At 38.0% G+C, this 16200-nt stretch overlaps 1 protein-coding gene across 1 annotated transcript; it reads right to left on the bottom strand.

Annotated features, from left to right (window-relative positions):
- Nucleotides 1–13: 13 nt before the first annotated feature.
- On the bottom strand, nucleotides 14–11098 carry cyp11c1 (cytochrome P450, family 11, subfamily C, polypeptide 1). The gene is made up of 9 exons (XM_015048261.1): nucleotides 10720–11098; nucleotides 9869–10024; nucleotides 7058–7272; nucleotides 4459–4662; nucleotides 3610–3791; nucleotides 3351–3517; nucleotides 1927–2005; nucleotides 1633–1848; nucleotides 14–292 (listed from the first exon to the last, which is right to left on the bottom strand). Exons 1-9 carry the CDS (start codon nucleotides 11010–11012, stop codon nucleotides 182–184), a joined length of 1623 nt encoding a protein of 540 aa, XP_014903747.1. The 5' UTR covers nucleotides 11013–11098; the 3' UTR covers nucleotides 14–181.
- Nucleotides 11099–16200: the final 5102 nt, after the last annotated feature.

The raw sequence follows: 16200 nt of genomic DNA, 5'->3' as shown, positions 1-16200 counted from the left end.
TTCAGTCACAGAGCACAAGGGAGGGAAATCATCCTTTATTGGTCTCCATTCTAGTTGAATACAAAGCATGAGAAAGGATATGGAGCTCCCAGTTCAGCTATAACCAGGAGAGAGGAGTTAAACTGAGCTAAACTGGGTGAATAAGACGTGTTGGTTGATAAAAGGTTTCCCTTCCTGCGTGTCAGAGCTTGGTGAACGTGATCCTCGGAGGCGTCTCTGGCTGCAGGATGAGGGTGAGGCTGGTTTTGATGTCCTCTGAGGATGGCACGCTGAGATGGAAGTTGAGCAGCATCTGAACAGAGAGAGGAGGATGAAGGCAGGACCAGGGGAGAGGAAGAAAGAGGAGAGGCAGAGCAGACAGATCAAGCTTAGTGCTTCAGACTTTTTTCTTAATTCTTTTCATTTTATACTGCTTCATTTTTTCTTTTACTTTAAATTAAAAATGATTTTAGCAGGTAAAACAGAAAGCGTTTTTTTTTTTTTCAAACCTTCAGCTTTGCAGCAAGAAAAACTGCATCGTGTTTAGTCTTGAATATCTCCAGCTAAATATCTTTCAATCACACCTGTTGCTATATGTGAAGCTTTAGTTTGACTATTCCTAATGTAGAGATGACTGAACAAGCCCAAAAGACAAAAACAACAACAAAGGATATCTCTGTTTTTCACTTTTTTTATAAGCTATCTGTGAATAACCGAGATTTAAAGGTGGACATTTTAATAAAATATTGCAGAGGACAGTAGGATAGGAGCCACAGTCAAATGTTTTTCAACAGGTAAAGCATATGTTTTGCAATTCAATAGCTGAGAGTCCAATTCAAGCTTTCTCCTGCCACAAATCAATCTGCTCCTAGTCAAAGTACTTAACTCCAAGTTCCCTACTGATTAGTGTATGCCACAAATTAAAGGTGAAATATTGTGCTTCCTTGAACAGGTCAAGATAGATCCACGAGTTATGCAAAACTTGTTCATTACATTTTTTTCAACAAAATTATTCTTTGTATTTATTTATTTATTTATTTGAAGGGGTGTGCGTAAGACTGACATGACTGTCATAAACATGTCATGAACAGGAAGGAATTTTCATGAATTTTTACAATTGTTGTCATGAAGTGCCATTCAGTAAATAGTGACACTATTGGTGCAAAGTTGCACTAAAAATCTATTAAAAGTGTAAACTTTGCACTGCTCGTCTTTTCCAGCAGCCATGGTGCAGCACATACAGCTATAAAACCAGCTGACTAACGGTGCTGGAGTTCCATTTGGGTTGCTAGGTAACGGGGCTGGGTTCTGCTGGGGTTGCTAGGTAACAGCACAGAGTGACTTAGCAGTTGGGAGGTTTTTGAAACAGGTCATTTTCCAGACATCAAAAAACATCAAGTTGTTGCCAACAAAACAGCTGGGTGGTGTTTTTTAATGCTTGGGCTGCTGAGAAACAGCTGAGACTCAACTTTACATTCAGGATTTTAACCATCATATTCCTTGATTTTTCTGTGTCTCTGGTAGTTTTCCTCAACACTACTCAGCATACAACGGTTAAGGCAGTACTATCTTCTATCTTTTTCCCCCCTCTTTGCTTTTCACTCCCTCCCTCATCCTTGTTCTCTTCCTCCCGCCCTGTCTGCTATGACTCACATGCATGAGCAAGAGTTGCATCTCGTTCTCAGCAATCCTCCTCCCGACGCACTGCCTCGCCCCAAACCCAAAGGCCAGAGAGCGAAACCCCTGCCCCTCTCCTCTCCGCCCGTCCTCCTTGCTGCCGCTGGCCCAGCGGCCCGGATCAAACCGCAGCGGATCCTCAAACACCCGGGAGCTCCTTCCCATCGGATACAGGCAGGCCTGGACCAACGTCTGCAGACAGGATATCAAACTCGTAACCATCGTGTTTTAGGACGTGTTGGGTAAGCATGGAAAGTGGGCAACACTTACCCCTGCAGGTATGTGGTAATTCTGGAGAACAATATCTCTGACAGGATATCTCTGCACCGTGATCCCCACCGGGTACAACCTGACACAAACCAATAAGCACTTATATTTCTAGCAATTTAAACCTTTTTTCCTGTCAATTGATCCCAAACACATCCTCAGGTTTCCTTTTAATGAAAGCACACAGTACTCCAGGAAGCTGTTCCCAATCTCTGATTGCTTTTTCCTGCTCTACTGGTCCAAGGGAACAAATTATCCATTCCTGCAGGTTATTCCTGTTTCAAAGTCACAGCTGCTGCTGCTGGTGGTGTTTTTGTTTTAGATTTAAAGATAATTACTGAAAGTTGCTGCTTCGAATCAAAATATTACAAATAAAATCATTTTAAAAACCAACATAGTTTAGTTGCTTAATGTATAAGACATAAAAATAGATTTTTTTTGGTTGTATTGTGTTGCAGATGCAGTTTACCACTTTATTGAAAAACAAAATTAAAAACTATATAATTTCTTTGTTTTAATGTTCACTATCCTAAAGCTTTTCCTCCAAATAGTCTTAAAAAAACACATCTGAGAGCAAAACTTGAATTAAATCATTCCCTATCAAAGGTGGGAAGGTGATTCCAAAAAAATTAGGAACCATAAATCTTTAACAAAACACATCATGAAGATTTACTACATCATTAAAAAAAAATCCTCAGAAAATATTCATAAGGCAACAAAAAAGCATTAAAGTTGAAACAGCTGCTTGACATGACAACTCAAAGGCAACTAAAAATCTTTTATTCGCCAGACCATCTGGTTTTATTCAAGTATTTTCTTGCTTTAAAACACTGTTCTTTGAATCAGGAGAGAAAAAAACCTATATCAGAAAATAGAGTTGGATGTCAGCAGACCAAACATGGTGGACAGATTTTAACTTAGTGGTTGTAATCAGCAGCAAAAGAAGTAATATGTTTAATAAAATGATGGATATTAAACAAATTCATTAAAATAAATTTGAAATTTCTGATTTCATTTTGCTTCCTGTGGCTTTTAAGATCGCTTAAAATTATTTTTGTTTTACTAATCAATGTAAAATCAAATTCTTTACCAATCCAGTTGATGGAGGACTCCACAGATTAAGTTAGTATTCTTCCATATACACCATAAGTCTTTGATGACTCAGATTTTTTTGTGCATACTTTTGATGTGCTTTCCTTTCCACCGTCTCAACTCTGTGGCAACTGCTGAATCATTTGCATGGTGAGACTTTTTGCCTGGTTTCAGAAACGTAAATAATAAAACGATTCCATATCTTTCTGCTCTATTGATCTCAAAGTGATTATCCATTAATCCCAACAACTTCACTGAACTTCACGACACAACTGACTGAATTTGTCTGTTGTTGAAGAATAATCCAACAAAAGCACCAGAGCAGATCAAAGTACCTGAGAACCTCTTTGATTGTGGCTTTCAGCAGCGGCGCCCCCTGCAGGGCTTTCTGAGGATCACCGCCGGCCTCTGAGCACGACGTCCTCACCTGCTGCCTGACCCTCTCCTGCACCTCGGGGTTGCGTCCCAGCTCGAACAGAGCGAACTGCAGAGGAACGGCCGTCTGCAGAGAGGATCAGATGAGACGTGACACGGACTCTGGCCATGAACAATTATCACGTGGACAAGCAAACACACACACACACGCACACACACCGTGTCCACTCCTCCAGCCATCAGCTCAGTGATGTTGGCTTTGATGAGGTCTAAAGATAGCTGCCCTTTCTCCATGAGTTGCCCCAGAACGCCAGTGTACTGGCCCCCAGCTGCCCCAGTCGCAGAGCGGCGAGCCTGGGAGGATGAGAGCCGCTGATAAGCCCTCTGGATCCTGGCCTGAGCTTGAAGAAGCAGAATAACTGAGTTAGGGGGAAAGCTGCAGCTGAGTAAAGACGTTATTCTAAACCACACGTGTCTAAAGTGCGGCCAGGGGGCCATTTGCGGCCCTCAGAGTGATTCTCGATGGCCCTTGGTCGCAATTTAACAATGGCTTAGGTTTGGTTTCCCAGGCAGTTGATGCAGATACTCATTTAAAAACAATGTTAGGGTGAAATTATCACTGATGCCAGACATTTTGAAGAAGACATAGACAATTTAACATTTTACACTGAAAAATGCTTTTCCTTTTAATTTAATTTAATTTAATTAATTTTAATACTAAAAGGGATTGCCATTTAATTAACTTGGCTAAATAAATCAAGAGTGAGCCACATCCTGTTTTTGTTGCTGGAAAAATCTAGAAAAAGCAAATCAACCTGAAAAATTTAGAATATGGTTTATAGTTTTGTTTTTTGTTTTTTTCATTTCTGGTCTAAGTAGACACATCTTATGTTTTCAATCTAAAACGAGTTACAGATCAGCTGATTTATTTGCTTATTTCTTTAAAACACTGTGAGCTTAAAGACTTCTGTGGCCCTCATTGTGAATTAAATTGACATTTTTTATCCCCCACGCCAAAACATTTGGACACCACTGTCCTGAGCTAATCAGAGCTCTGCTCCTTCCCACCATGACTGAAGATGTGATCCCAGGCTGTGGCGTGTTGGGTCCACAGGGGAGCGCCGATGCGCAGCAACAGGCGAGGGGGCAGGTACAGGAGTGGAGGGGTAGTTGTCAGCATTCGCTCCACCGCCCAGATGAACTTCTGAGACTCCAGAGAAGGAGAGGAGGAGAAGAGGCCGATGCGTTCCCCGTAGATCACATGGCAGCTGGCTGCAGAGGCGAGGAAAGAAGAGAAGGTGGGAGGATTAGACAGGCGACTAAAACAACAAACACTTAACCAAACATTAAATCATCTGTGCTTTTAATTCAGTGTTAAAACCTTCGGCAAATTACTTTCAGCTTGTGAAAACAGCAACAGCAACATGTAAAAGTCTTCAAACGTATTTATTGTAAAATAAATTCTAAGAAGTGTGACAAACATTTGTATCCGGTCCCTTTTACTCTGATACCCAAAGATTAAATCCAGAGTGATATCCTGTCTTCTGACGTCACATAATTTCTAAATTTAATTCAGTCAGGGAGAAATCTGTGGAGAAGTTAAAAGCAATACTAAAGCTTTGAACATCCCACAGATTAGTGTTCAATTCAACATTCAAATATAGAAAGAGTGAGGCAGAAGAAGGTGCTCTGGTTAGATAAGACAAAACATTAATGTGTGTAGGAAAACTAAGCAGGAAATCACCCCGAATTTCTGTGCTGAAACACAGTGGTGGCAGCATCATGCTGTAGGGATGGTGGTTTTTTTCAGGAAGCATGTCAAAGTTTATGGAGGAACATACAAATTAATCCAGAAAGACAATGACCAAAATCAGACAGATCAACGTAGATTCATCTGTTACAGTGGCCTAGTCAAAGCCCAAAGCTAAATCCAGTAAATAATTATTGGCTAGATGTGAAAACTGCGCTGAGCACCAGAGCTGGGCAGATCAATTCAAAATATCAATAATATTGCTATTAGTATCAACAACTCTGCTTCAGTATCAATACTGAATCAATGCTAGCGTGCTAAGATCAATAGTTTCAGATTCCAAGATGAATTTTAATTTTTATTTTAATTTTTTTTTATTTCTCAATAAAAAGTTTTTATTTTGATTTCTTTCAAATTATAAAATTTTTGTACTTTATTTATTTAGGAAAAATGCACACAAATCATGTTAAAATGTTATTTAATTTTCCAGATTTCTATAAACTTTGTCAAAATTTAGTTTTATATTTAACCAAAGTAATTCAAAGGAAAAAGTCAGATGTTTGACAATATATCAAACCTAAATAAGCAGCATCGTATCGGTATCGGTATCAACAATACGGGCCTTGTATTTACTTGGCATCGGATCTATCGCACACCTCCACTGAATACAAATCTGAATACAAATGCATGTCCCACTTTTCTGATTTCTATTTGTGTGGATGTGATGTAACTTTCTCCAGTCCACTTCCCAGTGATGCTTCGCAAGAATCCCCAACAAAACACCCTGAAGTTTGATGTTATGCGACAAAATGTGACAAAGTTTTGCACAATGGTGATTATTTCACCCTGAATGTGGTAAATCCATCTGCACGTTTCTCTGCAGTTTCATCCATAAATCCATCTCTGCAAAGCGAAGCAGAGTTGTTGTCTTGGAGAAGCTGCGGCTCGTTTCCTCACACATCCATCGACTGTCAGACGCGCTCGCGTTTCCTTATCCTCACATAAACCTCCTGGGCTGAGTTTTGCCAGAGCCGATTCCTCCTCTGGCTTTGCACCGTCCTTGTGCTGCAGTCCATTTAGATCAGAGCCACATGACTAAGTTATCATCTTCACACTGAGTCACACAGGAGGGGATTCACACTTGCATATGCGGCGGCGGAGCAGACAGACGCAAGAGAGACTGCAGCTTTGATCATTTCTGATGTTTAAGGAACATGTTCTCCTTGACCTCCTGCTTCATCAATACGATACGCCTCAGGTCAGACTGAAGTTTGGCTCACGTACAATCTGTAAATACATTCCCTTTAAAGCATGGAGCTAAGATGATTAGTTCAGTGGAATTGTATTAAACATCTCCAGAGGGTGATATTTTTGTAAGTTGTGTAATTCCTCTGACGTCAGAAGCTGCTGCAGCATCCGCGTCAGCATTTGTGACTGGAATTGCTGATTTTTGCACTACAAAAAGACAAAATCTTACTAAATATTTTTGGTTTCTCTAGCAAATATCTCAGTACACTTGAAATAAGATAAAACTCACTAGCACAGAACTATTCAGCATGAAACATAAGAGTTTGTTTTAAGCAAATAATTCATGAATATGGATGAATAAAGTAGCATATTATAAGTTAAAATGTCTTGTTCCACCAGCAGATTATTTCTCCTTTTTCATCAATATTAAGGAATTATTTACTTAAAACAAACTCCTATATCTTGCTGAAAAGGTACTTATAAGTTAGTTTTGTCTTATTTCAAGAGTACTAACATATTTGCACAAGACACTAGACCAAGAGCACTTGGTAGGTTTGTGTGTTTTTGCAGTGTGGGCTTTAATATACCTCCCTCCTTTACTTTTCAAACTATTATGACCTTCATGGGTGCTTCAGCTAATGAAAAAGCGCGGTGAAGACGCTCCCTGACCTTCCAGCGCGAAACGGAAAAGGTCAGGACTGGGATCGATGGTGAGGCTCTGCTTGCCCTCCTCTCCTCGCCCTTCCTTCTCCACCCTGGCCTGCAGCATGCCACAGAAGTCCTTCGACACCTCATCGAGGAGGGGGAGGAAACGCCTCACCGACGCGCTCAGCATCACCTCCTTGTTCAGCAGGAGGCGGTCGGACCTCCACTCCTCACCGTTCCTGGGCAGAGAAGAGCGGCAGGGAAGCAGAGAAGTGAAGGACATTTCCAGTGATAAAAGGAAGGAAAATCTTACTTTTGTTTGTCTTCTGTAACCTCTTTTTTTTAAAAAAACCCAGATCAACAGTAACTACAGCCATGTAGACTAGATACAATAAGTCCACTCTGACATATGAAGTTTTGTTCCACTTGATTTGTAGCTGAAGATACAAAGTATTTGTAATTTTCAAACTTTCGACAGATTCATTGTGTTTCATTGGGGTTTCATGTGACAGACCAGATGTGGATGATATGGACTTAAAGTTTTATCATGATATTTTGTGGTACTATTGTGATAAAAGTAACTTTGAGAACAATGTATCACTTATTTTTACAATAACTGTATAGCTGTGACTGCAATCGTAGCGCCACAAACACAAATACTGCTCTTGAGAAACATAACCAGTTGCTACCATGCTACTTCACAACACCAGTCACATAAAGAAGTGTGATGTGAATCACTAAACTGCTCACAGAAATTCCATTTAATCATATTTTCATATTTATTGGTATTTATTGAGAAAAACCAATAAATGTTTTTTTTTTTTAATTGGTTCTTATTGAAGTGTTCGTTCAATAGTAAAACTAACAATCCTGACAATACAGTCAGTTTTGCTGTTGTTGTTTTTTTTACATAATTAATTCAAATTTATTGTGACAACAATAAAAATCAAAATTCTTATCAGAACATGATAAATAATAAATGTTTCTTTATTTTCTTTATAAATTCTTACCCCAGTAATTTACCAAAACAATTAGTAATTTTTTGACAAATAATTGTCTCAAACGTCTGACCAGCTTTTCTCTCTCTGCTAAAAAAAAAAATGCATCCCATCAGCATGATGCTGCCACCACCTTGTTGCACTGTAAATATTACATCGTATGGCTACTTTCCCTCAGTGGTTTTCTTCTAGCCACTCTTCGATTCCAATGCTTTTCATTAATTTTAGATATATCATCAAACTTCTGACCTCTAGGTGTTTTTGTGGTTTTTAATTTATTTTGTTCGAACCTGGTGCATATTTTAAATAAGTTTATAGGGATCTACAAAATCCATTAGTGATAATATATTGACTTGAAACAAAGTGCAGAAAACGTATCATTTGATTAAAAATAAAACTAAATCTTTTAAAATGTAGAGCTGAGAAACTATAATACAAAAATAAAATAAACATTTTAATAGGGAATCTGAAACTAAAGCATTAATCTTATCACACTAGTATTGATCTGATACTTACTTGATAACAATATCAATGTTTTTCAATCAATCTGCTCACATTTAACCAGTTTAGATTGACCATTATGTCCTGGTGTGTTCGGATCTGTCTGCTGCGTAAATAAATAAATAAATAAATATAAAGACATGGCACACTTTTTACCTTTTTATTTTAAAAAAATTAAAAGGATGAACACAATTCTCAATCACTGTTTGTTGATCTATTGCATGAAATCCCAACAAAATACTTTGAAGCTTGACTTTGTAAAGTTAGAAGATGTGAAAATGCTATAAGAGGCCAAGATAATAACCTGAATCTCACTAAATAAAGCATGTAAATAAAGATTAAAAGCTTGGTTGCCTTTAGAAAGATTATGTGCATAATCATGGAAGTGGTTCAAATCACAGCACTCTTGTTTTCTCTAACATTTAATTTCCAGATGCAAGAAAAACAGTAAACTTTATAAACTGTGACCTCTATCAGATTGAAGAGAAGAAGCTGCCTGTCAGGCGTTTGGAGATGAGATGCTGCACCTGACCTTCACCAGGTTTTCCGCTTGAATTCGTTACATAGTTTTCAGTTCTATAGGAAATTAATTTTATTCTGGTATTCAAGGGCTTTTGTGTTGAGAAAACAAACATTTTTTATTCGGTTTTGATCTTTTATTTAAGATATTCTCTCAGACCGAAAGAAGATTTTATATCCAGTTGGAGACCTAAATTACATATTTTATGAGAAGTTTCTATCATAACATTTTGAATGTATTAACAGAACTTTTATTTTCAGCAATAGAAAATAAAAGATTTTTTATTTTTGCTGGCTTAACTGTGAGAACTGTTTTTTTCATCCTTATAAATATAAATGTATTGTTATCCAAGGGCTCTTGTAAAGCCCTTGGATTCTGAGATGTCCTTAAAATAAATAAAGCCTGGCAGTTTTATGTTGTGTAACTATCAGATATATTGACTATAACTGTAAATAAGAAACATTGTGAGGCCTGAACTCAAGTAAGAAGTGCAAAGCTTCCAGGGATAAAAACATATTTGAAACTGACATGTTTTAATTTTGCACTTATTTTCTTGTTTTTCACTCAATTTTCACTCATCCTGGCATTTCAGATATGTTACTATCCAGGCGCTCTGTGAGTGGGAAGAAGGACCGGAAGGTAAAACATACTGCACATCATTTCATCCAACTTGGCTCACATTTTATGCAAACATAATCTGCCATGAGTTAAAACTTATCACCAGATTGCACTGCAATGAGTCTAAAGTCTCTGCAGACAGAAAGGAAGTGAGTATTCCCTCAATAGGAGTGATTAAAGCGTAGACGGGGCACTGACTTGAGGAAGACTCCCTTGTTATGGTTGCGTATCTCTCGGTGTGTGGCCCACGGCTGCAGGGTCATACGTCGAGGGTGCAGCCCCTCCGACTGAAACAGCTCGCTTATGTCAGACGGCAACAAGATGTTCACGCTGCTAAGAGTGCCCACCTTCTCCCTTTCGACACAGACAGAAAAGTTGGTGTAAGAACAAATGCACAACGTCATGGGCGGTTCTAGACCGGGGCCTATCTGGGGGCCGGGGCCCCAGTAGGAGTGATGATTGATGAAATACGCTGGCACAGAAACCGTAACCAGTTGGTCATTTAGAGAAACTTCATTTTATATCTTCACAGTTTTGATTTTTGATGTTTAGGATATCCATTAGCAGGGCTTTAAACCCATCTACTCTATAATTAAAAACACACATCATAGAAAAGAAATCATTAAGATATGCGACAGATTTAATATACATAGCAATAAAAATAATTAGCTATAGTTCGTACAAAATGTTGATGTCGGTTATATTCTTAAAATATATCCAGCTTCTTTTTAAAAACTGACTTTTTCACAGCTTTTATGATAGTTAATGATAAAAGAGTCAAATTCTTTCATTGCTCTGTTTCACTTTTATCTTCAGGCATTTTGAGACAATCATTTTCCTCTGCTAGATCATTGGTCTGAAACCTGCAGTTCCAGAACTACAACTGGCTCTTTGGCTCACTTCATGCATTCAGCGATGATTTGTCTTGTTTCGTTTTGTTTTGTTCAATCTTTTGGAGATTGAACTGGCCACTTCTTGGCCCCCCTGGTGAATTTGGTCTAGAACCGCCACTGAACCACATACAGCACAAACAACACACCTCTCTGTACCTGTAAATGGGTCCGAGGACATTGAAGGTCCGCTCCATGTGCTTGTGAAGCTGCTGGAAACGATTTTCTCTCCAGAACTTCAGCAGGTTGATCCAACCGTTCCTCCCAGTATGAGGGATCTCCTCAAAGCCTCTCACCCGTCCATCCACACCGCCTCTTCTGACCGCTTTCAGAGCTCCTTTGCCTCCTTCCAGGTTGGCATGCACCACAGTCCCTGCTGCAGTCATACAAAAACCCTTTTGAGGTAGAACACCTAAAAACCTGGACCCAGATGTTCCCTGTACTCTCCTCATGGTCCAACCACGATGCGTCGGTCACTCTCATCTAAGGTCGTCAGGACTGGTTACGTTCCTGCTCTACTTCCAGCCTCACAGGGCCTTGGACGTGTATTTTTATTGCTCTAACGAACCGATAGGAGGTGGTGATTTATTAATGCGAGCATCAGAGTTCAAGAGAAAGACAACAGAGCCAGAATGTTTGCACAAAACAGAGAAACACCAGCTGGACAACAAAAATGTCTGCAATAAAAATTTTCCACTACGGTAAATTCTTGTTACAAGGTTATTTTATTTGCTTTCTGTTTGGTATAAAAACCTTCGAAAAGCCTAGTCGCTTACTAAAATTAGCTTAACAGCAAAAAAAAACCCAAAGAAAAAACAAGATAAGAGCTTAAAATTTGGCTCATAAACAGTACACACATACAGAGTCCTGATCAGCCCCATATAAACTTATTTCCCTTTTCTGTCACACTTACATGTTTCAGATCAAACTAATTGTAATATCAAAGACAACCAGAGTAAATCCAAAAATCTTTTTTTTTTTAATGACTCATGACTAAAAGACCTGAAAAAAAACTTATCAGGTCCCAAATGCTCGGCCTGTAAAGGGTTAAAAAGTTATTTAAGGCTTTGAAAATCCAGTGAACCAAAGTGAGAGTCATTATCTGCAAATAAAGAAAACATGGAACAGCTGTAAACCTTCCAGGAGTGACCAGCTGACCAAAATTACTCCAAGAGAGCATCAACAAACGACCAAGAACACAATCTGAAGAGCTTACTGACTGATTTCATATCATTGTTCCTCATTTACCAATAAAATGGCATCCATTTTGACAAAAATTATCTCAAAGACCCAAGCCATATTTTCCAAAAACATCTTGAAGATCCTCAAAATGCACAGGAAAAGTGAACTGAGAAAAAAACTTTGTCACATTTTGTCACATAACATCAAAAAGTTTCCAAAAGACGTGCATAGCTTTAAATCTGGTACAACTAACAAAGCAGGAGAAAATGCCTAAAGGAGAACATCCAGCCATCGGCTCATGACCTTTGACCAGGACCAGGACCCAAAGCACACCAGTAAGTTCACCTCTGAATGTCTCCACAAATACAGTTTTGGCTTGGCAGATAAAGAGTCTGTGTGACCAGAAATTGTGACAGAATAAAATAATTCTCCAAAGTAGAGTGGGTAAAAATCTCTCCATCGTGACGGAAAAGACTCGTCAACAGTGGTTGTTTCACATAAGGTCAGGCCAGTTTGGACTTTAAAATTGTGTTTTATAAATACTCTGGTTTTCTTTTTTCCAATATTTACATTTTTCCTGATGATTTCAAACATTTCAGCTTGACAAAAAAACAACAAATCTGTCAGGTATGTTTGCAAGTATGTTTTACAGCACAGAATATGTTATTTACAGTAAATCAATGAAAAACAAAAACTTGATGAAACAACATAAAGTTGAAAAACATTTTACATTTTATACAATTGTATCCCTGAGGTTCCTTACTTGTGTATAGATCACCAGTTGGATCTATAATGTTTACTGAGCAGCATCACTAGCCAGGCTGCTGCCTACCTTTCCTACAGAATAACTAGACTGATTAAACAATAAATTGTTTATAATAATAAAATAACATCTGTCATCAAATAGCTGCTTGTTTTTGTTGATGTGCTAGCTAGCACTAGTAGTAGAGCGCAGCTAACCCCTACAGTAAACTAGAAAAGTTGCAGTTGTTAAAACATCCCAAAGCCACAGGTCAAGATAATCGAGATTAACTTGTTATTCATGAAGAATCAACAAATATTCCACCATATTGAGTACAAAACATAATGTGGTAGTCCTGTGTAACACCCCAAAATATACATTGTACATAAGCAATATAAACAGATTGTGTGGTGGCTCGGTTAACATTTTGAATCAGCATTATTTGTTTCGTACTGTAGCAGAGTTTAAAGCTACAAGAACAGAAAAGAAAGATTTATCCATGCATGCCATTCATAACGCTCCAACTAGGAGAATATTCAAGGCCACAAAGTTTCCATCCATTTTAAAAGCAGCAGCTAAAAGGCTTCATACGAAATCCACTGACAATGAAAAGACTTTTAAAAGGGTCTTTTAGCTCTGACACGCTAATGTCAGAGCGATTCAGGTGAAACTGTCCCATTCTCCAAACAGTACATACATTAGAAACAGCTGCTGGTGAAATTATTAGCTACCTATTAGCATTTTTACCCCTGGCTCAGAACTTAACTGCTGGGCTTCACTTTTTCTTTCATTTGAAAAGTACTCCTGGTTCAGTGAATCTGGGTTTCTGTGTATCTGCTCTCTCCTCTTAAGCTCTGGCTATTACTGAGCCAGGCTCTGCTGCTGGAGGCTTCTTCCAAGCGCTCTCTGAGTGGGAAGAAGGACCAGAAGGTAAAACATACTGTGCATCATTTCATCCATCTTGGCTCACATTTCATGCAAACATAATCTGCCATGAGTTAAAACTTATCACCAGATTGCACTGCAATGAGTCTAAAAAGTCTCTGCAAACAGAAAGGAAGCTTGTATTTCCTCAACAGGAGTGATTAAAGCGCAGACGGGGCACTGACTTGAGGGAGTCGTTACTTTCCACTGTGGCCCCATGCTTGCTCAGAAGCAGGGAGTGCTGCAAAGACAATTACTCGTAACAATTGGGTTCTTTTAATTCATCTGAAAAGAGATAATTTTAATTTAAAATGTATTTTTATTTGTTTGCAATTAATTGAAGCCTGATACTGTAACTTTTCTATTGTGGTGTTTTTTTTTCTATTTATTATGATAATTATTACTAATCATAATAATAAATATTAGTAATTATTATCAATATTAAGATAATATATAAAATTATTATTATTATATGTGTTAGGTTATATATATATATATATATATATATATATATATATATATATATATATATATATATATATATATATATATAAATCTGATCTGTATTTCTTGTAAAGTGTGCTAAGATGAGATCTTTTGAAATGAACTTTTTTTTAATTTAAGCTACATGTAAATTTAACATAACTGCAATCCCTAAAGTAAATGTTTCCGTTATTTCCATTTATTTGCAGTTTTGGCATTAAAGTTCTTCTGCTACTGAACATTTTTTATTGAATTGTGTTTAATACGTATGTTTTCTAACCAACACAGTTGCATTCGATCATTTTGTCAGCAGGTGAGATTAAACTAAGCCTCTAATTTCATAAAAAAATTGTCATTTACACAATCACACCCCACCTCTTTCTGTTAATCTATACAGCGCTGATCACATGACCCTACAAGAGTCTCCGTGAGTTGGCGTTGGCGTCCTGCTGGGTTTCCCTCCCGTAAACGCCGCCCTGCTGATGCTGAGGCCTTGGAAGGCGCTAAGCAGGTTGAAGCTGTCGTCCTTGGTTCTGGTTTCAGGATGAATCATCTTCGACAGCTCAGGGGGGAGCGATACTTTGCCGCCAACAGACCTCAGGTGGTTTGTGTCCTCAGGGCTCTGAATTGTGTTGGCAAAACAGAACAGGAAAAAGGGGTGAAGGCCACAAAAAGGTGACAGAAACAAGAGCTGAACTCTGAGTGTAATTTATGTAAATGCGGATAAATCATTTAATAAGTAGTGTGTATTTTCAGTCTTAACTTGAGTCAGAGAGTGCATATTTTTAAAAATATTTAACTGAAGTGATCAAAGGTGGTTAAAAGTTTAATTAAGTACTAAACAGAAGAAGATTCTCTTGGTTTTTCTAACACCAGTTCCTAAAAAAGCAGCTAAATCTGTGAGGATAATCAGTCGTTGGAGTCTCCAGACTGATTCTCAGTTTCCACTCATCCGTTCAAAGTCTGTGTCTCAATATTAACACCAACGTTTCTTCACATACGGTCAAAAAACCACAAAAATCATTCCTGTTTTTAGTGGAGCTCACTCCATATTCATCTGAACCTAGTCTAAAGTTAAAGCGAATACCAGAAGCTGAGGGATGCATCAGCTCTTTACTTTCATATTTGATATTTTTCATCTGATTCAATTGAGAAAGAATGTGACTTTCTGATAGCATTCTCTTCCCAAATTTATTAAGCATCTAACAGAACATGTTCCATAACGTCGCACATTGGTTTTAATCTACACAAAAGGTCCACCTCTAGCCTAAGACGGAGTTTGCAGCTGCATTACGATGAGTTATGCGTCTTGTTTTCCTCACACACCTCTGAGAGTCGATATTTTGTCCTGAAGTGAGCTCTCATAGCTGCCCTCTGTGCGTTCTTCTGAGTGTTCATGGCCTCCCGCAGCTTTCTGTACAAACAGGAAACACAGCTGAAATATTTCAGACACAGTTCAGCTAAAGCATCACTTCAGTCGCTGCATGGAAGATATGAGTTAAAATGACATGATGTAAACACAACGCATCGAACAATACACGTCTGAATACGTAATCCCTGTTATTGATGGGTTTTTCTGTCTTTTCTACATTTTGTTTTACTGTTTTTAAACCAAAGTCTCTGAATCTGCGTAAAAACATTAATAGTTTAATTTGATTGTTGCGTGGTTATGTTCACTTAGTTTATAGCAGAGTAGAGTAAAACCACTTAACTAAATTTCCTGGAGTTCTGTTGTGGTTGCTAGGTGACGGGCTGCGCCTGGCTGTGGTTGCTAGGTGACGGTGCAGTGCCCATTGATTGTGACTTAAAAATCAGGAGGTTTTTGAAATGATTTATTTTCCAGACACCATAAACATGGACTCGTTTTCAAAAAAACTGCTGGGTGTGTTTTTTTTTTTTTTTTTTTTTTTTTTTTTAAAGTTCGGATTATTTTTAGAAGAATTTTAGTGTAAAAATGTGAAAGATATGAATGTCTTCTTTGTTGTTTGGTCTTCATGTTGCTGTTTGTTCTCTAAGTAACCTCAGAGATCTTCACAGCTGGTTTTAAACAGAGTAAATTACACACAAATGGATTCAATTTACTAATTGAGTGACTTTTTATTGGGTCTAGATGTATATACAAACTACAATTTTCTTATTTTTTTAGTTTAAAAAATTTGACACTTCTGTATAACCCCAATTTCAATGAACTGGTCCCAACGTTTTGTAATGTGTTGCTTGCAATAAAATCGAAATAGGTTAAGATTTGTAAAAAAAAAAAAAAAAAACCTAAGTTTTCCGTTTGAACATATATTTTCTTAGATTGAAAA

Source organism: Poecilia latipinna, unplaced genomic scaffold (genome assembly GCF_001443285.1).
Source record: "Poecilia latipinna isolate Pla-1442-1.1 unplaced genomic scaffold, P_latipinna-1.0 Scaffold869, whole genome shotgun sequence".
NCBI classification, from domain to species: Eukaryota; Metazoa; Chordata; class Actinopteri; order Cyprinodontiformes; family Poeciliidae; genus Poecilia; species Poecilia latipinna.
This window is presented reverse-complemented; position numbering and strand designations above follow the sequence as displayed.